General features: G+C 40.6%; 3 protein-coding genes across 3 annotated transcripts; 2 read left to right on the plus strand and 1 right to left on the minus strand.

The window, feature by feature from the left end:
* Positions 1-707: 707 nt before the first annotated feature.
* On the minus strand, positions 708-1,660 carry LOC138926842 (uncharacterized). Its single transcript, XM_070282410.1, has 2 exons — positions 1,576-1,660; positions 708-1,093 (listed from the first exon to the last, which is right to left on the minus strand). The coding sequence occupies exons 1-2, from the start codon at positions 1,658-1,660 to the stop codon at positions 708-710; spliced, it is 471 nt and encodes a 156-aa protein (XP_070138511.1).
* A 7,159-nt stretch (positions 1,661-8,819) lies between these two features.
* LOC122322177 (uncharacterized) lies at positions 8,820-9,772 on the plus strand. Its single transcript, XM_043213649.1, has 2 exons — positions 8,820-9,204; positions 9,387-9,772. The coding sequence occupies exons 1-2, from the start codon at positions 8,820-8,822 to the stop codon at positions 9,770-9,772; spliced, it is 771 nt and encodes a 256-aa protein (XP_043069584.1).
* A 2,570-nt stretch (positions 9,773-12,342) lies between these two features.
* On the plus strand, positions 12,343-19,654 carry LOC122322178 (uncharacterized). The gene has a single exon (XM_043213650.2). It carries the CDS (start codon positions 12,347-12,349, stop codon positions 19,568-19,570), a length of 7,224 nt encoding a protein of 2,407 aa, XP_043069585.2. The 5' UTR covers positions 12,343-12,346; the 3' UTR covers positions 19,571-19,654.
* The last annotated feature ends 2,351 nt before the right edge of the window (positions 19,655-22,005 follow it).

Below are 22,005 nucleotides of genomic sequence, written 5' to 3' on the forward strand. Positions count from 1 at the left end.
TTTGGAACTGGGATTTACCACTGAAAATAAGTAGATAAGTGCTCTGTGGTCTGTTTTGACAGTGAAATGTCTACCATAAATATATGGTCGGAGCAACCTATGACTATTAAGTCATCCATATAAAGAAATGCTTGCGAAGGTTCTAATCCAGAGAATGCTATAGTCATCATTCTCTGAGTTATTATTTTTTAATACTATAATTTTTATGAAAAAACTAAACCGAATGGTAATCGGGCGCTATTTTTAAACCGAATGGTAAACGCGTGAAGCGATATGACAAACAAACCAACAAACAAACCATTGTTTGTTAAAAAATGAAATTGGTGAAATTTGGTGAAATTTTTCGATTTGGACTCTGTATAAAGTTGATCCAATTATTTTGGATTTAATTTATTCTACAGCCAAAACTTTGAATGTATCTTCCGTTGGGTTAATTAACCTCAAAGCTGTCATGAATCTTTAAAGGTGTAACATTTGCCCGTTAAATTCTGGGATGGAATTTGATATTTCTCTAATGTATGCCCTTTGTGCCATTGTCTCATCAGCCATTGTGGTTGGTTTTACTTCTACAATGCTGTTGTCTAAATCGGAGTCGGTCAAGTCCTGGTCTGACAGAATCGTTGATTCTGTATTTATTGTGTTAGTATTTTGGGTATTTTTTTATAAGCTAATATTATTATTATTATTATATGGCCATGACAACCCTTTTATCGGGTCTCGGCCTGAAGCGCAATGTGCCTCCACGCGACTCTGTCCTGAGCGCGCCTTCGCCAGTTGGTAACACCAAGTGTGGACAGGGTTTCCATCACCTGGTCTTGCCATCGCGTTCGGGGTCGTCCTCTCCTTCGTGTCCCAACAATCACCGCATCAAACACCTTACGAGCCGGAGCGTCTTCATCCATACGGCAACGTGGCCGTCTGGCTACGTCAACATCACCGTACAGCTCATACAGCTCGTGGTTGTATCTGATGCGATAAACATCGTCCACGCAGATTGGGCCAAAGATTTTACGAAGAATTTTCCTCTCGAACACTCCAAGAGCAGCTCCATCTGACTGCGTCACTGTCCAGCACTCCGCACCATATAGGAGTACTGAAAGAATGAGCGTCTTGTAGAGTATGATTTTTGTGCGTCGAGAGAGAGCTCTACTATTGAACTGCCTACTGAGCCCAAAGTAACACCTGTTGGCAAGTGTTATTCTCCGCTTAATCTCCAGACTGACATCATTTGTGCTTGTTATAGTAGTGCCTAGGTAGATAAACTCCTTGACGGACAAAAGCTATAGTTTTCTGCAGTCAGCTGAGAATCAAGACGCCGCGATTCTCTGCTAGAGCACACCATAAACTTTGTTTTCTCCATATTCACTGCTAGTCCGACTTTTGCTGATTCCTTTTCAATAGCCCCGAAGGCTCCTGTGACATCACGCTTGGTGCGGCCAATGATATCAATATCATCAGCGTAACCAAAGAGCTGGACACATCTGTTGGTTAATATCGTGCCCGACCGATGTACACCAGCCTTTCTTATAATACTCTCCCTTAAAATATTGAAGAGTATACAAGACAGCGACTCACCTTGTCTGAGGCCACACTTGGTAATAAAGGTTTCGGATTGGCCACTTCCTACCTTGACAGAGCTGATGGTGTTGCTCAATGTCATTCTGCAAAGTCTAGTCAGCTTTGCTGGTATACCAAGCTCAGACTATCAAATGCTGGTATACCGGGGGCTATCAAATGCGGCTTTGTAGTCGACGAAGAGATGGTACGTTTCGATCAGGTTTTCGTAAGATTTCTCCAGGATTTGGACCAAGGTGAATTTCTGGTCAACAGTGGACTTGCCAGGCCTGAAACCGCACTGATAAGGTCCAATCAGTGCTTCAGCATGGGGTTTCAGTCTTTCACACAATAGGCTTTTTAGGACTTTGTATGCAACTGGAAGAAGACTAATTCCGCGGTAGTTGGTGCGCACCGTAGCATCACCCTTCTTCAGGATGAGACAGATCATGCTGTGGTTCCAATCTTCGGGCATGCTCTCCATGAGCCATATCTTACTGATTAGTTGGTGCATGCACCCTACCAGCATATCACCAGCCGCCTTAAACAATTCTGCCGGCAGGCCGTCAGCACCTGCAGACTTGTTGTTTTTAAGCCGTTGGATTGCATCCTTGACTTCGATATGACTTGGGATTGGCACTTCAATATCAGTGCCATAGATTGGGGTTCGTGGATCATAGTCTTCAGAGTCTGCGCTTGAGCCAGATAACAAACTCGAGAAGTGATCCCTCCATAACCTCAGTACGACCTCTGTTTCTGTGACAAGATTTCCATCATTGTCCCTGCACGCCACTGTACCAGTCTTAAATCCTTGGGTCAGATGCTTGACCCTCTGGTAGAAGTTACGTGCTTCATTTCTGCATCTGCTGCTCTCTGTGCTCTCACACTCTCGCCTTTCCTGCTCTTTCTTCTTGCGTCTGAAAAGGCGTTTTTCGTCTCTTCTTTTCGACCTGTAGACATCCCCAATCGCTCGTGTCGCCCCAGCCTGCAGTGTTCTTCCGTAGGCGGCATCCTTTGCAGCTGTTGCGTCATGACACTCCTGATCGTACCATGGATTCCTTGATAGAGGACGCTGGAATTCAAGCACTTCTTCTGCCGAAGCTCGCAGGGAGTGAGATATGAGCGCCCACATATCGCTTATGTCTTCAGGTATTGAAGGTGCTCGGCTTAATAGCCCCGAGACGTGAGTGGAGAATGCATTCTTCGCCTGTTGTGATTGCAGCTTTCCGATGTCCAGCCTTCTTAACGCACTTCGACGTGCAATCTTCGCCACCGTGTGCGAATCTTAGCTGCAACAAGATAATGGGACGGAGTCGATGTTGGGACCCCGACAGGATCGCACGTCGAGTATATTAGATGCGTGCCTTGCATCGATCACAACATGATCGATCTGATTTCTGGTCAGTCGATCGGGAGAGAGCCAAGTTGCTTTATGGATGTCCAAATGACGGAATCCAGTACTACGAACGACCACATTATGCGCAGCTGCAAAGCCTATTAATCTGAGACCATTGCTCGAGGTGGTCTCATGTAGACTAAATCCAAGATGTGGTAACAACATAGATGTCTTCTCGTCCTACCTTGGCATTAAAATCCCCGAGGAGAATTTTAATGTCATGGGAAGGACAGCGGCCATAAGCTCGGTCGAGCTCCGCATAGAAAGCGTCCTTGGTGGCATCATCCTTTTCCTCCGTTGGGGCATGTGCGCATATCAGGCTGATGTTAAAGAATTTGGCAGTAATTCGGATCGTTGCAGTTCTCTCGTTTGTTGGCCGAAAGTGAGAGACTCGGCGTCGCAGCTTGGCACCTACAACGAAACCACAACCAAATTCATGCCGTTCTGGATGGAAGCTGTAGTAAATGTCACAGTTCCTCTTCTTTATGCAGCCTTGTCCTATCCAGTTCCTCTTCTTTATGCAGCCTTGTCCTATCCATCGCATTTCCTGGATAGCAGTGATGTCATCCCTACATTTGTTGAGGGTATCTGCTAGTTGTTGAGCAGCACCAGGTCGGTACAATGTTCCTACGTTCCAGGTGCATACTCTCAAATCATTGTCCTTTTTACGCTTGCTATGGTCGTCAACGTTAGATCGGTTCCTTTCCGAGGCTTCTCTTGCTTCCTTCACTGAAATTGTGTTTTACATGAGTGGATTTCAAGTCCTACGCCACAACCTAGTTTATAGAGTTAGGACTCTCGTCGCGCGCTTTAGTTTGCCACACAACGGCTGTCGAGCGACAATCCAGGGAGAACCACGTGGAGGTAGTGCGTCGGCTTGAAGAAAGCAGTGACAGGAATCATGCTGACATTTCACAAGTTGAATGCAATCAGACACTTTGACCTGTATGCTTTCCCCCATTCTCCCCAAGCTAATATGTAGTTTTTTATATTAATCATGTGGTTTAATTTGTTATTTATCTGCCATTTAGTTTGGCTCATTTAGTTCAAAATTCTTAGGAATTTGAGTTAAAAAGTTCCTTATTTGGCAACTTATTAAATTATTATTAAATTACATTTTTGTTTCTTTTTTATACCCTTGTAGAGGGTATTATAATTTTGTCCAAAAGTGTGCAACGCAGTGAAGGAGACATCTCCGACCCTATTAAGTATATATATTCTTGATCAGGATCACCTCCTGAGTTGATATGAGCATGTCCGTCTGTCCGTCTGTCCGTCTGTCTGTCCGTCTGTCTGTCTGTTTCTACGCGAACTAGTCTCTCAGTTTTAAAGCTATCGTCTTGAAACTTTGCATACACCCTTCTTTTCTTTGCACACAGTATATAAGTCGGAACGACCCGGATCGGCCGACTATATCCTATAGCTGCCATATAACTGATTGATCGGAAATGGTATAACTTTCGTGTTTTTAGATTTAGAGAGTTCAAATTTGACATGAGTGCTATTTTTGGCAAAACAATACGACGTGCCAAATTTCATAAGGATCGGCCGACTATATCCTATAGCTGTCATATAACTGAAAGATCGGAATTGACCCAAATTTTGTGTTTTTGAAGATAGAAAGCTGGAACTTGGTACAGATTCTATTTTTGATCAGTTCATCCAACCTACCAAATTTCATAAGGATCGGCCAACTAAATCCGATGTTTGCGATATATATCCGGTTTTAACTGCAAGGGTATATCAACTTCGGCTCCGCCCGAAGTTAGCTTTCCTTTCTTGTTTTTTTTTGTTTTATCCATGCACTGCGTTGCATAATTTTTTTTTATATTGCACTACGATGCATATTTTTTTTATGTAGTATAAAAAATGAATGTACAATTGAGCAACATTAATGCTGCCCAATTAGCGTGTGGCCTGAAAACCATAAAAAAAACTAGGCAGGTTTTTATGTAAAAAAAAAATAGAAAAACAAGAAAGAAAAGCTAACTTCGGGCCGAACCGAAGTTTAAATACCCTTGAAGTTAAAACCGCATATATATACCGCAAAGCTCGAATACAGTTAGCCGATCCTTTTGAAAATATCATAATAAAACAAATTTATCACAATACAAAATCTAAAAAAAAGTCCCATGCTTCTATCTTCAAAAATACCTATGTTGGTATTTTTACCAAATACCAAATACCATTTCCGATCGTTGAGTTATATGGCAGTTATCAGATATAGTCGACCGATCGGTATGAAATTTGGTAGGTTGGATCAACTGACCAAAAATAGAATAGTTCCAGCTTTCTATCTTCAAAAACACGAAACTTGGGCCATTTCCGATCGTTCAGTTATATGGCAGCCATAAAATATGTTCGGCCGATCCTTATGAAATTTGGCATGTAGTATTATTCTGAAAAATAGCTCTCTTGTAAAATTGGAACTCTCTAACTTTAGAAACATCAAAGTTTTACCACTTCCGATCAATCAGTTATCAGACGGACATGCTCATATGATCCTGAGGTGATCCTGATCAAGGAATATATATACCTTATAGGGTCGGAGATGTTTCCTTCACTGCGTTGCACACTTTTGGACAAAATTATAATAGCCTCTACAAGGGTATAAAAAAGAAACAAAAATGTAATTTAATAATAATTTAATAAGTTGCCAAATAAGGAACTTTTTAACTCAAATTCCTAAGAATTTTGAACTAAATGAGCCAAACTAAATGGCAGATAAATAACAAATTAAACCACATGATTAATATAAAAAAACTACATATTAGCTTGGGGAGAATGGGGGAAAGCATACAGGTCAAAGTGTCTGATTGCATTCAACTTGTGAAATGTCAGCATGATTCCTGTCACTGCTTTCTTCAAGCCGACGCACTACCTCCACGTGGTTCTCCCTGGATTGTCGCTCGACAGCCGTTGTGTGGCAAACTAAAGCGCGCGACGAGAGTCCTAACTCTATAAACTAGGTTGTGGCGTAGGACTTGAAATCCACTCATGTAAAACACAATTTCAGTGAAGGAAGCAAGAGAAGCCTCGGAAAGGAACCGATCTAACGTTGACGACCATAGCAAGCGTAAAAAGGACAATGATTTGAGAGTATGCACCTGGAACGTAGGAACATTGTACCGACCTGGTGCTGCTCAACAACTAGCAGATACCCTCAACAAATGTAGGGATGACATCACTGCTATCCAGGAAATGCGATGGATAGGACAAGGCTGCATAAAGAAGAGGAACTGTGACATTTACTACAGCTTCCATCCAGAACGGCATGAATTTGGTTGTGGTTTCGTTGTAGGTGCCAGGCTGCGACGCCGAGTCTCTCACTTTCGGCCAACAAACGAGAGAACTGCAACGATCCGAATTACTGCCAAATTCTTTAACATCAGCCTGATATGCGCACATGCCCCAACGGAGGAAAAGGATGATGCCACCAAGGACGCTTTCTATGCGGAGCTCGACCGAGCTTATGGCCGCTGTCCTTCCCATGACATTAAAATTCTCCTCGGGGATTTTAATGCCAAGGTAGGACGAGAAGACATCTATGTTGCTACCACATCTTGGATTTAGTCTACATGAGACCACCTCGAGCAATGGTCTCAGATTAATAGGCTTTGCAGCTGCGCATAATGTGGTCGTTCGTAGTACTGGATTCCGTCATTTGGACATCCATAAAGCAACTTGGCTCTCTCCCGATCGACTGACCAGAAATCAGATCGATCATGTTGTGATCGATGCAAGGCACGCATCTAATATACTCGACGTGCGATCCTGTCGGGGTCCCAACATCGACTCCGTCCCATTATCTTGTTGCAGCTAAGATTCGCACACGGTGGCGAAGATTGCACGTCGAAGTGCGTTAAGAAGGCTGGACATCGGAAAGCTGCAATCACAACAGGCGAAGAATGCATTCTCCACTCACGTCTCGGGGCTATTAAGCCGAGCACCTTCAATACCTGAAAACATAAGCGATATGTGGGCGCTCATATCTCACTCCCTGCGAGCTTCGGCAGAAGAAGTGCTTGAATTCCAGCGTCCTCTATCAAGGAATCCATGGTACGATCAGGAGTGTCATGACGCAACAGCTGCAAAGGATGCCGCCTACGGAAGAACACTGCAGGCTGGGGCGACACGAGCGATTGGGGATGTCTACAGGTCGAAAAGAAGAGACAAAAAACGCCTTTTCAGACGCAAGAAGAAAGAGCAGGAAAGGCGAGAGTGTGAGAGCACAGAGAGCAGCAGATGCAGAAATGAAGCACGTAACTTCTACCAGAGGGTCAAGCATCTGACCCAAGGATTTAAGACTGGTACAGTGGCGTGCAGGGACAATGATGGAAATCTTGTCACAGAAACAGAGGTCGTACTGAGGTTATGGAGGGATCACTTCTCGAGTTTGTTATCTGGCTCAAGCGCAGACTCTGAAGACTATGATCTAGGGTTGTTGGTTTTTGAAAAAATATCGTATTGATGATATTTGCTGTGAAAAAAATATCAATCGATAATATTCAGAAATATCACCCAAAAAAATCGATATATCGAGTATTTTCGATATTTTTTATAGTCAGCTAAATTTGAAAAAAGGTTATTTTTAAATTTAAAAAAAGGTTTTAATATGTGTTTTCATCCGCCATGAACTGCAAATAAGACATATTTTTTTATTTAAAAAGTGAATTGAAAAAACAACAAATATTTATACCCACTCTCAAGCAACTTTTATTTAAGTTCTTTGAAATAAAAAATAACAAAATTATTAAGGACATTGTATTCAAATTTATTTATAAAAAAAACTTAATACAAAAAAAAAAAGTTTCATGGAATTCATGGAATATGTACTTAATAATTCTAATTACTTAATTCTCTTATTTAATGCTCTTAATTACTCTTAATTACAAAATAAATCTTTCTTCAATGATTTAAAAAAAACTCTTTCGGTTATATGCTGGTCTGTCATTCGACTACGGGAGTCACAGACAATACATTTAATGGCAGAAGCCAACCGTTCAGATGGAACCGAACTTCCAGGCGTGATAAGAAAACTTAAAGCAACCTTCGCTAGCATCGGCATCGTTGAAATTTGTGAGTTCCAGAATTCCAACGGATTTGTCTCCCAACTACAAAATGGCATACTCAAGTAAACCTGCATTTCCTTTCTTTCGCAACAAATATCGGAGAACACCAACTCAAAAATATTATTATCGACTATTTTTGCCCAAAAAATATCACGATAATAATATTTTTTTAAGAGAAAACATATCGATATATCGATATTTTGATATATTTCTGACATCCCTACTATGATCCACGAACCCCAATCTATGGCACTGATATTGAAGTGCCAATCCCAAGTCATATCGAAGTCAAGGATGCAATCCAACGGCTTAAAAACAACAAGTCTGCAGGTGCTGACGGCCTGCCGGCAGAATTGTTTAAGGCGGCTGGTGATATGCTGGTAGGGTGCATGCACCAACTAATCAGTAAGATATGGCTCATGGAGAGCATGCCCGAAGATTGGAACCACAGCATGATCTGTCTCATCCTGAAGAAGGGTGATGCTACGGTGCGCACCAACTACCGCGGAATTAGTCTTCTTCCAGTTGCATACAAAGTCCTAAAAAGCCTATTGTGTGAAAGACTGAAACCCCATGCTGAAGCACTGATTGGACCTTATCAGTGCGGTTTCAGGCCTGGCAAGTCCACTGTTGACCAGAAATTCACCTTGGTCCAAATCCTGGAGAAATCTTACGAAAACCTGATCGAAACGTACCATCTCTTCGTCGACTACAAAGCCGCATTTGATAGCCCCCGGTATACCAGCATTTGATAGTCTGAGCTTGGTATACCAGCAAAGCTGACTAGACTTTGCAGAATGACATTGAGCAACACCATCAGCTCTGTCAAGGTAGGAAGTGGCCAATCCGAAACCTTTATTACCAAGTGTGGCCTCAGACAAGGTGACTCGCTGTCTTGCATACTCTTCAATATTTTAAGGGAGAGTATTATAAGAAAGGCTGGTGTACATCAGTCGGGCACGATATTAACCAACAGATGTGTCCAGCTCTTTGGTTACGCTGATGATATTGATATCATTGGCCGCACCAAGCGTGATGTCACAAGAGCCTTCGGGGCTATTGAAAAGGAATCAGCAAAAGTCGGACTAGCAGTGAATATGGAGAAAACAAAGTTTATGGTGTGCTCTAGCAGAGAATCGCGGCGTCTTGATTCTCAGCTGACTGCAGAAAACTATAGCTTTTGTTCGTCAAGGAGTTTATCTACCTAGGCACTACTATAACAAGCACAAATGATGTCAGTCTGGAGATTAAGCGGAGAATAACACTTGCCAACAGGTGTTACTTTGGGCTCAGTAGGCAGTTCAATAGTAGAGCTCTCTCTCGACGCACAAAAATCACACTCTACAAGACGCTCATTCTTTCAGTACTCCCATATGGTGCGGAGTGCTGGACAGTGACGCAGTCAGATGGAGCTGCTCTTGGAGTGTTCGAGAGGAAAATTCTTCGTAAAATCTTTGGCCCAATCTGCGTGGACGATGTTTATCGCATCAGATACAACCACGAGCTGTATGAGCTGTACGGTGATGTTGACGTAGCCAGACGGCCACGTTGCCGTATGGATGAAGACGCTCCGGCTCGTAAGGTGTTTGATGCGGTGATTGTTGGGACACGAAGGAGAGGACGACCCCGAACGCGATGGCAAGACCAGGTGATGGAAACCCTGTCCACACTTGGTGTTACCAACTGGCGAAGGCGCGCTCAGGACAGAGTCGCGTGGAGGCACATTGCGCTTCAGGCCGAGACCCGATAAAAGGGTTGTCAATGCCATATAATAATAATAATAATATTAGCTTATAAAAAAATACCCAAAATACTAACACAATAAATACAGAATCAACGATTCTGTCAGACCAGGACTTGACCGACTCCGATTTAGACAACAGCATTGTAGAAGTAAAACCAACCACAATGGCTGATGAGACAATGGCACAAAGGGCATACATTAGAGAAATATCAAATTCCATCCCAGAATTTAACGGGCAAATGTTACACCTTCAAAGATTCATAACAGCTTTGAGGTTAATTAACCCAACGGAAGATACATTCAAAGTTTTGGCTGTAGAATAAATTAAATCCAAAATAATTGGATCAACTTTATACAGAGTCCAAATCGAAAAATTTCACCAAATTTCACCAATTTCATTTTTCAACAAACAATGGTTTGTTTGTTTGTTGGTTTGTTTGTCATATCGCTTCACGCGTTTACCATTCGGTTTAAAAATAGCGCCCGATTACCATTCGGCTTAGTTTTTTCATAAAAATTATAGTATTAAAAAATAATAACTCAGAGAATGATGACTATAGCATTCTCTGGATTAGAACCTTCGCAAGCATTTCTTTATATGGATGACTTAATAGTCATAGGTTGCTCCGACCATATATTTATGGTAGACATTTCACTGTCAAAACAGACCACAGAGCACTTATCTACTTATTTTCAGTGGTAAATCCCAGTTCCAAACTAACAGGAATGAGACTTGAATTAGAGGAATATAATTTTACGGTACAGTATCTAAAGGGTAAAGATAATTATGTAGCCGATGCGCTCTCTAAAATAACAATCACAGACTTGAAAAACATACAATTAAATATTCTAAAAGTCACTACTAGAAACCAAAGTAGTCAAAACCCTGCGCAGGAAAAGAAAAAAAAGAATTGCATAAGCAATCTAAAGAAAAAGCTTCAGAGCCCAACGTATATGAAGTCATTAATAATGATTTAGTACGTTAAGTAGTGACCTTGCATGTAAATAATATTATAATATGTGTTTATTTAAACACGGAAAGAAAATTACCGCAAGATATGATGTAAGCGATTTGTATAAGTTAAACACTTGCGTTTATTATTTTTAAAAGAATATAATTTTGTTGGACACTTGGTCCGTATTTATTGGAAATTTATTGGAACTAAATTATGTTTACAAAAATTGGCATATTTATACCCAAAAGCTTTGTCGCTGCCTCTGCCAACGTCGGAGCTTTGCCGTTGTCTTCGCTGCAGCGGGAAGTGGATCAGACGCTGCAGTCAGCACCTGTTGGGAGCTATTGACCGGGAAATTGCCCTTGAACTTTTGTTTGCTGCTGCAATGCCGGATGCGCGTAGCCAATTCGGTTGCGAATTCGTTTTGTGTTAACTCCTCCACCTTTAAAATCGAGTGTCCACGCTCGTTGCTCGTCATTGATCCTATTACCGGAAGCTACTTTGTTGATGTGCTTTACTTTGACCCTTTTAATCAAGAAGCGAATTGCTATTGCTGCAAGTCCCGTGATTATTATGGAACCTATTAAAAAATCGGCTGTATGCGATGTGGTTTTCAAGAGTTCCAAGGTTTTCGTATTGTTGATGTTTAGCTCTTTGATCAATTCCAGTGATAGCTTCTCTTCTATCTTTCGAATGGTCATCACTGTTTGGAGAATGGCTGGCATCGGGTGATAGTGCACCGTGTCTTTGTTGGTTAAGATCTGTCCATCAATATTAATTGTAGAATTGCTGAAGATCATAACGAAGGTTCCGTTGAGACTTGTGGATGTCCCATTTATTTCTACGTTGCCAGAGAATTTGTTGAGTAGAATTACACCAGTGGCGACTTTTTAATAAATTTGGTAGGCAAGAAGAATTACTTATTTCTATCATATTTCTATTGTACGAGTTCAAGACATGCAGAAAATCATGCATTGCAGATAGGCAACAGATGATCCTATACAAACAGGTACCGCTGCGCATTTACGACCTCACACCATCTGTCAGCACGCATGATAAGGACCTGCATGCGTCATAAACCTAAACTGTCCAAACTAGTAAACTATAAGCAGATAATAATTTGACCTAAACAAACATTAGTTCTTAAGATCTTGTATATAAAAACCCTGCATATTCCACAATAAAATCAGTACTCAACGAAAACTCGTGGTATTCACTTCTCCGAGCTCAATTTGTTTCAAGTACAGATTGCGGCAACGAAATTGTTACTGGTATCAAGAACCGGTGGCAGACAAAAGCAACTTTTCAGCTACACAATTTACATTTGGTGACCCCCGACTTTGGACACAGGATTCATTTGGAGAATCATACTCGTATAGTTGGTCAACTGGGCGACCAAACTACAAAAAAAAAAAAAATACCAACAACTGATCAACTTGGCGATCTTGGACATCACTGGATAGTCAACTTGGCAGCAACAAAACAGGAGAAAATCAAGCTCCATAGCCATAGTATTTAAAAGAATACCTTGACCGCCTATTTGGTTGTGAGTAGAGGCACAACCTGTCAAAGCGACAAATCAAAATACCTCCAACGGGTCAGGTATTATTTAAAAAAAAAAAAAATGGCATTATCAAATATCAACGCATTGCTGGACAGGCAATTGATAACAGGCGAAGAGATCCAAAACGTAATAAGGAATTACAAGAAGGATTCGCCTGAACGAAAACAACAGCCTGACTATTTCCAAAAACGCATTGAGAAGTTAGTTAAGCTGTGGGAAATATTTTTTAAAGATGATTTAACTATAAAAAGTACAACAGAAGGTGCTAAAATTGAGCACAGTTACTTTAAAAATAATTATTTCAATCAAATAAGAGATTTGGTTGTATCCTACAAAGGAGAATTCAACAAACAATTATCCACAGTACAAATGGATACTGGATCGGTTGCTTCCAGTGAAGAAGAATCGGAACTGGAGCCAATGATTCGGGAACAAAGGGCTCTGCTGATTAGTCTGGAACGAATCATGAATAAAATGACGAATGAAACTCGTCAAGGATTTATGCCAATCATAAATCAGTATTGGGATAAGATAACAACTATCCACATTGAAATTTATAAAAAATTTGAGGATCCTGCAAAACTTGGATATCTCGACCAGAGATATTTAGCAGCGGAAGACGCCGTCATAGCAGTCCAAACTATGACATGTGAAGAAAGCATCTCACGTCCTGCCAACATACCTCAAATGCATGCCTCATTGCCGTTGCCGAAAGTTGAAATTCCCAAATTTGATGGGGACTATTTAAAATGGCAACAATTTCATGACATTTTCAAGAAAATGATTCATGAAGCATCATTACCCATCATTCAAAAGATGTGGTACTTAAAAACTAGCATCACTGGAGAGGCTGAGCGTTTAATACGCCATCTATCCTTAACCGAAGGAAACTATGCAACAGCATGGAATATGCTACAAGAGCGTTTTAGCAACAAAAGAGTGCTAAGTAACGCGTTAATAAAAAAAATATTGGACCAACCATCAATAACAAATGATGCGAAATCCATAAAGGCAATGCATGATAATATTAAAGAAACATTATCTGCGCTTTGTAACATTGGAATTCAAACTGAAAATTGGGATCCAATACTATTATGTAGTTTGACAAGGAAATTAGATCGTCAAACTCATATGTTATATGAACAGTCAATTGTAGACTTGAAGAAACTGCAGAAACTGGATCAGTTTTTGACCTTCTTGGAACATCGGTTCCTTACATTGGAGGCTACCGGTAGTGATAAGATAAATCACACCAAAAAAGGCACATGCGCTCAGATTGGTACAGAATATACATGCTATTTCTGTAACAAACCCAATCACATTATGTATAAGTGCAACGAGTTTTTGAAGAAAACAACAGCTGAACGATTAAATTGGACTCAAAGGAACAAGCTATGCGTAAAATGCTTCAAACGCGATCATTCAGCAAAGGAATGTCAGAAGAAAAATTGTTTTAAATGCGATAAAAGGCATAACACCCTTCTACATTTGGAATCAAAGCCTGACTCTAAAACAGCAGCATCAGCAAGTGGAGTACAAACCAATTATGTACTTTTAGCCACTGCTCGAGTTATTATTGAAGGCAATAATGGACGAATGGCCGAATTCAGAGCATTACTTGACTCAGGTTCTCAAGTCAATGTAATCTCTGAAAGAGCATTAAACATATTAGCTCTCGACGTTAAAAAATCAGAGCTACAAATAAATGGAATTGGTGGACGAATACAAACATCAAAGGCACGAGTTAATGTTATGCTCAAATCACAGCATAACAACTTCAACTCTCGATTGGAGGCTATTGTATTGCCTCACATTGTTGCAGATCAGCCAGGACAGTCAATTGATATTAATCGTTGGAAACTTCCAAAACATATTGAATTGGCTGATCCCAATTTTGATAAAACAGGAAGGATTGATCTACTCTTGGGAGCAGAACACTATTACGATATAATGCAGGACAAGCATTTATCGTTGGGTAAAGGACTGCCAAAATTACAAAAAACCAAACTAGGATGGATTGTGGCTGGAAAATTAAAACACAATTCACCTAGATCAACTACCTGTGCAGCTCTAACCGAGGAAGATAAGGTAGACGAACAAATCACGAAATTTTGGGAACTGGATTCATTCTCAACTGATGCGCCATGCCTATCTCCACTGGAGAAACAATGTGAAAGACACTTTCTCCAGCACATTCAGACTGCAATTGATAAGAAATCAATTGTTAGGCTCCCATTCATGGATAATGCTTCAGCCCTGGGGGAGAGTCGTGATCTTGCAACACGACGATTCCTTTCCTTGGAAAAACGGCTATTGCGAGATCCACAAACTAAGGCAAGTTATGTGGAGTTTATGAAAGAATACGAAGCTCTTGGGCATATGAAGGAGATGCACACAAGTGAAATTAAAAAAGCACGGTACTTCATACCACATCACTGTGTGCTCAAACCTGAAAGTACAACAACCAAATTAAGAGTGGTTTTCGATGCATCTGCAGTTACGTCATCAGGAAAATCGCTCAACGACTTACTGCACAAAGGTCCTACGGTGCAAAACTCTATATTTTCAATTTTGCTGCGATTTAGGACTTACAAATATGTTTTCACGGCGGACATAGAGAAAATGTACCGTCAAATCTGGATAAATCCCGAAGACCAATATTTCCAAACAATTGTTTGGCGCAATAATCCATCTGAGGATTTGCGATACTACAGATTAAAAACGGTTACCTATGGAACAAAAGCTGCACCGTATTTAGCCACAAAATGCTTGCAGCACATAGCACAAAAAGGCAGAAAGGAATACCCTAATGGTGCTGCCGCATTGGAAAACGACTTCTATGTAGACGATTGCTTAACCGGAGCCGAAACTATACCAGAAGCTCTACAGAGGCAACAACAGCTTAACAAACTTCTGCAAAATTCTGGATTCAAGTTAAGAAAATGGTGTACCAACAATTTCCAAGTTCTACAAGGAGTTCCGAGGGAAGACATCACTTCAAATGTACAACTGGAGGAGACTTCATATGAGGACTACACGATTAAGACCCTCGGAATCACCTGGACACCAACGACAGATCACCTTTGTGGGAAAACGGAGATAGCAACAAAGGCCAACATATCAAGACGAGATGTTGTGTCTGAAATCTTTAGGATATTTGATCCTCTTGGTTTATTTTCCCCAGTTGTAATGAAAGCAAAAATTTTCATGCAACACCTCACAAAGGAGGGTTATGAATATAAAGACGATCTGCCGGCTCATCTTCAGGAGGAATGGAAACGCTACAGGGAGGAGCTAAAGGTTCTGAACACCATAAAGGTACCACGTCACGTCTACTTAGGAAAAACACCTGTGACGGCAGAAATCCACACATTTGTTGATGCCTCGGAGAAGGCATATGGAGCTGCTGTATACATCCGAGCAACATATAAGGACAAGCGAAGAACGATCCAGTTATTGTGTGCAAAATCTCACTTAGCACCAATAAATACAATAACGTTACCACGTCTGGAACTTAAGGCTGCTGTATTAGGAGCACAGTTGACTTCTAAAGTAAAGAAAGACTTGGCCATGAAAAATGCATCCACATTTTATTGGTCTGATTCACGGATTGTACTGTCATGGATTAATTGCTCAACATCCATTCGAGACAAATTCGTTGCCACCAGAGTTGCAACAATACATGAGCTATCCTTACCCAAACAGTGGAGACATGTTGCATCAGAACACAATGCCGCAGATGTCCTCTCCAGAGGAATGACAGCTTCAAAATTCGCGGAACATGCCATGTGGTTCTACGGCCCTATGTTCCTACATGGTTCATCATCCACATGGCCCGCTCCGTTTATTGCTACCAACGAGGAACTAATAATTATGAATCCGCCAAAGGTTAGTCAATCATCCGTGATGACTATCATAAAAGAGGAGGACATAATATACACAATACAACATAATAATTCATTTAACAAGCTACTCAGAATAATAGCTTACATAATGCGCTTTCGACGTAAGAAGAAGTACACAAGCCACACCATTGAGTTTGAAGAAATAATGGCAGCCCGAAAAATTGTCTTCCGCAATATTCAAAAAATCGACTTCAAAGATGACATCAAACATCTCAAGCGGCAAAGGGAGACACTAAAAGGCAGTTCAATCAACTCACTATCACCATTCTTAGATCAGAATGGAATTTTGCGTGTAGGAGGTCGACTGGAGGCGGCAAATATATCATTCGACTCCAAACATCCGATACTTTTGCCATACAACGACTCTGTTGGGAAGATGATTCTTGTGCAAATACACAAGGACAACATGCATTGCGGACCTCAAGCTTTATTGACTGCATCAAGGCAGCAATTCTGGATCCTTAAAGGAAAAACGATGGCTAGGAGCACTGTAAGAGCCTGTGTCAAGTGCACTAAAGCTAAACCAAAATTAATGGAGCAGATCATGGGAAATCTGCCACCACTGAGGGTAACGCAAGCTCGACCATTTTTCAACTCTGGCGTCGATTATTGTGGACCATTTAAAATTCACTACAAAGTGAGAGGAAAGAAGCCTAGCACAGCTTACATTGCTATATTCTGCTGTTTTACGACTAAAGCTGTACATCTGGAGCTGGTTAGCGATCTCACAACAGAGGCATTCTTGGCAGCACTTCGTCGTTTCATTGCTCGGCGAGGGAAATGCCAAACTCTTCACTGCGACAATGCAACAAATTTTGTGGGAGCCAAAAACAAGTTGCAAGAGCTACAGGAGGCTATATTCTCCGATAATGCGAAAACACAAATTCTCCAGGAGTGTAACAACAAGGGAGTTCAGTTTAAATTCATCCCACCTCGTGCACCACACTTCGGAGGATTATGGGAAGCTGCAGTAAAGTCGGCAAAACATTTATTACTAAAAAATGTGACGACAGCCGATCTTACTTATGAAGAACTTGAAACAGTTATAGTCGAAATAGAGGCCATATTGAACTCTCGACCATTAACACCACTGTCCGATGACCCAAATGACGTCACAGCATTAACGCCTGGACACTTCCTAATTGGAGAGCCGCTAACTGCACAAGCTGATTGTGAACCATCGCAGCAACCAAAAACGTTAGGTAATCGATGGCAGGCCGTTTCAAAACTGAAACATGCGTTCTGGAAACAATGGTCACAGGATTATCTACAACAGTTGCAGCAACGTCAAAAATGGAGAAGATCCTCAACAAACATAAAGGAAGGCACTTTAGTAATAATGAAGGAAGACAATGTTCCTGTATTACAATGGCCAATGGGAAGAATTGTTCGAGTCTTCTACGGGAAGGACAACATTGCACGAGTGGTTGAAGTTAAAACGACCAAAGGGATCTTTAAACGTGAAATTCAACATGTTGCTCCACTCTTTAATGAAGAAGAACCCACTGACAAACATCCAATTGAAGAAGATGAAGTAGAAGAAGAAAACAGAGCAGTGGAAGACCGCCAGCTGAGGAAAAGACCAAATCACGCTTCGATAACCACTGTCATGATTGTCATGTTTTTATTATTACCATTAGCCTGGGCCCAATCGATTCAAATAACTCAGTTTGGATCAAAACCAGGAATATTTTTCGAGAAAATTGGGACAACCCAATTAGCAGTGGCTGACTGGACCATAGTGGCTTACTTCGATCTCAAACCATATTGGAGTGACATGGCTACATTTTCAAAAGGAACAAAAAAACTTGGTCAAATGTGCGCTACACTTAATGATGCACACTCATGTGAAGGAATGTACCAATACTTCCAACAAGTAGAGAATGAACTCATCATGGAAAATATGCTATTGGCCAAATCACGGAAAGTTCGAGCACCATTGGACATCGTGGGAAACATTGCAAGCAGTCTATTTGGTGTATTAGATTCTCAATATGCACAAGACATGTCGAAAACAATATCGAAGGTCCAGGACAATGAAGATCATGTCTTGGAGTTATTACAAAACCAAACGTCCTTAGTTGATTCAACAATAAACGTAGTGAAACGAGATGAAATTGCATACGCAAAACGATTCAACCTAATTGAAAGTCAAATGAATGCAATAATAAAGGATAATTATCACTGGTACATTACACTGACATCACAACTTACGTTGCTCGCTACGAATCTACATCGAATGCAGAATGAAATCATCAAAGTGTTAACAGACGTGCGCCACAACACTATTAGTCCACTTCTATTATCACCACGACAACTAAAGGAGCAATGTGATCAAATACGGGACCATTTGAAGCCTGATCAAATGTTACCTGTTAGCCAAGAAAACATACTCATGGCATACAAAATGATGCAAGCCGAAGGTACCATAGTAGATAATCATGTGATTATAAAAATAACAGTACCATTGATATCGACAGAGGTATTACACATATACAAATTAACACCGATTCCAGCTGCAAATGTATATGGTTTTCATCTGTTCAAAATTAAAACACCATTCATTGCAATTAACAACTATCGAGATAAGTTTGTTGATATGACGACGGAAGACATAGCAAATTGTTATCCAAAATCGATAAATGATTTCATTTGTCACAGCAAGCAATCAATGTTCTCTACAGAAATGAGCTGCGAAATGCAACTATTCCACAATAAAACAGACACGTCATGCCATCTGGAAATCACAAATAAAACGTTCATTTGGCAAGAGATGCATAAAAAGAATCAATGGATATTTGCGACAAGGACGCCAATAAAACTCTCAGCTGTTTGCACCGATGGAACATCAGATATCTGGTTACGCAACACGGGACTACTGACAGCAAGAGCAGGATGCACCATACGCAACTCTTTAATAACAGTAATCAGTCAAACTGGTATAGAAACATCGACGCTCATCTCATACGCCCGTTTTGGAGAAATCGATGGTAACAATACAACGATTAAAAGACAGAACACCACATCCAGCAAAACAAATAAATTTGGTTATACCAAACTACTGGATCTTCAACGGGATCTTGTACCAAACCGAAGACTGAGACTACCACATAGACTTGAGACGATCAAGCATCACCACATCGCAATGTACATTGGCTTAACATTCATCATAATAATATTGACCATTCACTGGGTAAGAAAATGGTACAAAGGAGACAAGAGACCTCAGCAAGTCCAGGTACCAGCGGTGGCAATGAGGAAACCGATACGACTTCGAGTCCGCCGTTCACCATTAACATCGATGATTGTTGAAACTACGTTCAACGGCCGGGAGGATGTACGAGTTCAAGACATGCAGAAAATCGTGCATTGCAGATAGGCAACAGATGATCCTATACAAACAGGTACCGCTGCGCATTTACGACCTCACACCATCTGTCAGCACGCATGATAAGGACCTGCATGCGTCATAAACCTAAACTGTCCAAACTAGTAAACTATAAGCAGATAATAATTTGACCTAAACAAACATTAGTTCTTAAGATCTTGTATATAAAAACCCTGCATATTCCACAATAAAATCAGTACTCAACGAAAACTCGTGGTATTCACTTCTCCGAGCTCAATTTGTTTCAAGTACAGATTGCGGCAACGAAATTGTTACTGGTATCAAGAACCGGTGGCAGACAAAAGCAACTTTTCAGCTACACAATTTACATCTATGTTTACAAATTGTTAATTCATTATAATTTTTGCATTTTGAAATTTTTACAAAAAGTTTTCCTTTACATCTGATTACAATTTTCGTTTTGGATTTTGTTAACATATTGACCAATTTTTATTGGTTCTTTATACCCTTGCAGAGGGTATTATAATTTTGTCCAAAAGTGTGCAACGCAGTGAAGGAGACATCTCCGACCCTATAAAGTATATATATTCTTGATCAGGATCACCTCCTGAGTTGATATGAGCATGTCCGTCTGTCCGTCTGTCTGTTTCTACGCAAACTAGTCTCTCAGTTTTAAAGCTATCGTCTTGAAACTTTGCACACACCCTTCTTTTCTTTGCACGCAGTATATAAGTCGGAACGGCCGGGATCGGCCGACTATATCCTATAGCTGCCATATAACTGATTGATCGGAAATGGTATAACTTTGGTGTTTTTAGAGTTAGAGAGTTTAAATTTGACGTGAGAGCTATTTTTGGCAAAATAATACGACATGCCAAATTTCATAAGGATCGGCCGACTATATCTTGTAGCTGCCATATAACTGAACGATCGGAAATGACCCAACTTTCGTGTTTTTCAAGATAGAAAGCTGGCACTTGGATCTACCAAATCTCATAACGATCGGTTGACTATATCTTATAGCTGACATATAACTGAACGATCGGAAATGGTATTTGGTAGAAATATCAACTTTCGAATTTTTGAAGATAGAAGCTTGGGACTTTTTTTTAGATTTTTTTTTGTAATTAATTGGTTTTATTATGATGTAATCATAAGGATCGGCCAACTATATCCGATGTTTGCGATATATATCCGGTTATAGCTGCAAGGGTATATAAACTTCGGCTCCGCCCGAAGTTAGCTTTGCTTTCTTGTTTTTTTTTTTTTTTTTTTTTTGGATGGCTCAGCTGAAGTGCATTTATTTATTTATTTATTTCGCCAACGGACAAATCCTTACATGGCTACATAATAACAACTTACACCTAATAAATAAAACTACAAAATTAACAAAAACTTAATAAATGCCTCATTAACTTGCGTTTTAACACACCCTTATCAGAGCCCCACTCAATTCGGAGGCTAGGCGGCAAAGAATTAAAACAGGAAAGAGCCCGCTCAATCGGCTCATTTAAAAAATAATTGGCCCTATGACACATGACCCAAAAGGTGGCAAAGGTACGAAGATCCCTTTGAGGAACACTAAAATTAATGAGCCCCAATAAAAAAGGACAATCAATGATATCAACGACTGCATTGTTTAAAAAAGTTAAAGCTGCCAGTTTACGCCGATCCTTCAACGTGCAAATGTTCAGAAGAAGGCAACGGCTCTGGTATGAAGGAACAGGATCCTGAAACCTTAGAGGCAGAAGAGCAAATTTTAATAATTTGTTCTGGAGTCGCTCCATTCTATTGGACCGAACTTTACAATCCGGATTCCAAATGATTGAGGCATATTCCAGCCTCGACCGAATAAATGCAGCATAGACGCTGAGGCTCGAGTATGGACTTTTGAATTGGTTCACGTGCCTTTTAACAAAGCCCAGCATAGCATACGCTTTAGGCAGAATATATTTTTAGTGACCCGAAAATTTAAATTTGCTGTCGAATAAGACACCAAGGTTTAACACCTCTTCTTTAGCTGCCAAATTATAATTATTGATGGAATAACCCGTACAGATTTCAAGAGACCGCCTACTGAAACGGGTAAACATACACTTAGATAAGTTTAATGGAAGAAGATTGCGGGAGCACCATGAGTAAACTCTGGATATATCCTCCTGTAACAAGTAACTATCACTAATGCAGCTAATCGCTTTGTAGATTTTAAGGTCATCCGCATACATTAAAAAGTACGAATGACGAAAGCATGACGAGATGTCATTAATGAAAATGATAAATAGAAGAGGTCCAAGAGAGCTGCCTTGTGGAAGACCAGAGGAGGTGACAAATGGACTTGAGATAGCGTCTCCAATAGTAATGTGGCAAGGTCGGTCAGCCAGATAAGACTCGAACCAACTTAATAGGCAGGAATGAATACCTAACTTATATAATTTCGCCAGAAGGGCAGCATGACAGACTTTGTC

The sequence above is a fragment of the Drosophila bipectinata genome, chromosome 4 (genome assembly GCF_030179905.1).
Source record: "Drosophila bipectinata strain 14024-0381.07 chromosome 4, DbipHiC1v2, whole genome shotgun sequence".
In the NCBI taxonomy this organism is placed as follows: domain Eukaryota; kingdom Metazoa; phylum Arthropoda; class Insecta; order Diptera; family Drosophilidae; genus Drosophila; species Drosophila bipectinata.

Excerpts from the sequence above, each read along its gene's own strand:
- LOC138926842 (XM_070282410.1), bottom strand. The coding sequence starts at position 1,660 with ATGACATTGAGCAACACCATCAGCTCTGTCAAGGTAGGAAGTGGCCAA. Across the intron at positions 1,094-1,575 it reads CAAGTGTGGCCTCAGACAAG|TACTCCTATATGGTGCGGAG; the intron begins GTGAGTCGCTGT and ends TCATTCTTTCAG.
- LOC122322178 (XM_043213650.2), top strand. The coding sequence starts at position 12,347 with ATGGCATTATCAAATATCAACGCATTGCTGGACAGGCAATTGATAACA.
- LOC122322177 (XM_043213649.1), top strand. The coding sequence starts at position 8,820 with ATGACATTGAGCAACACCATCAGCTCTGTCAAGGTAGGAAGTGGCCAA. Across the intron at positions 9,205-9,386 it reads TGCAGAAAACTATAGCTTTT|TACTCCCATATGGTGCGGAG; the intron begins GTTCGTCAAGGA and ends TCATTCTTTCAG.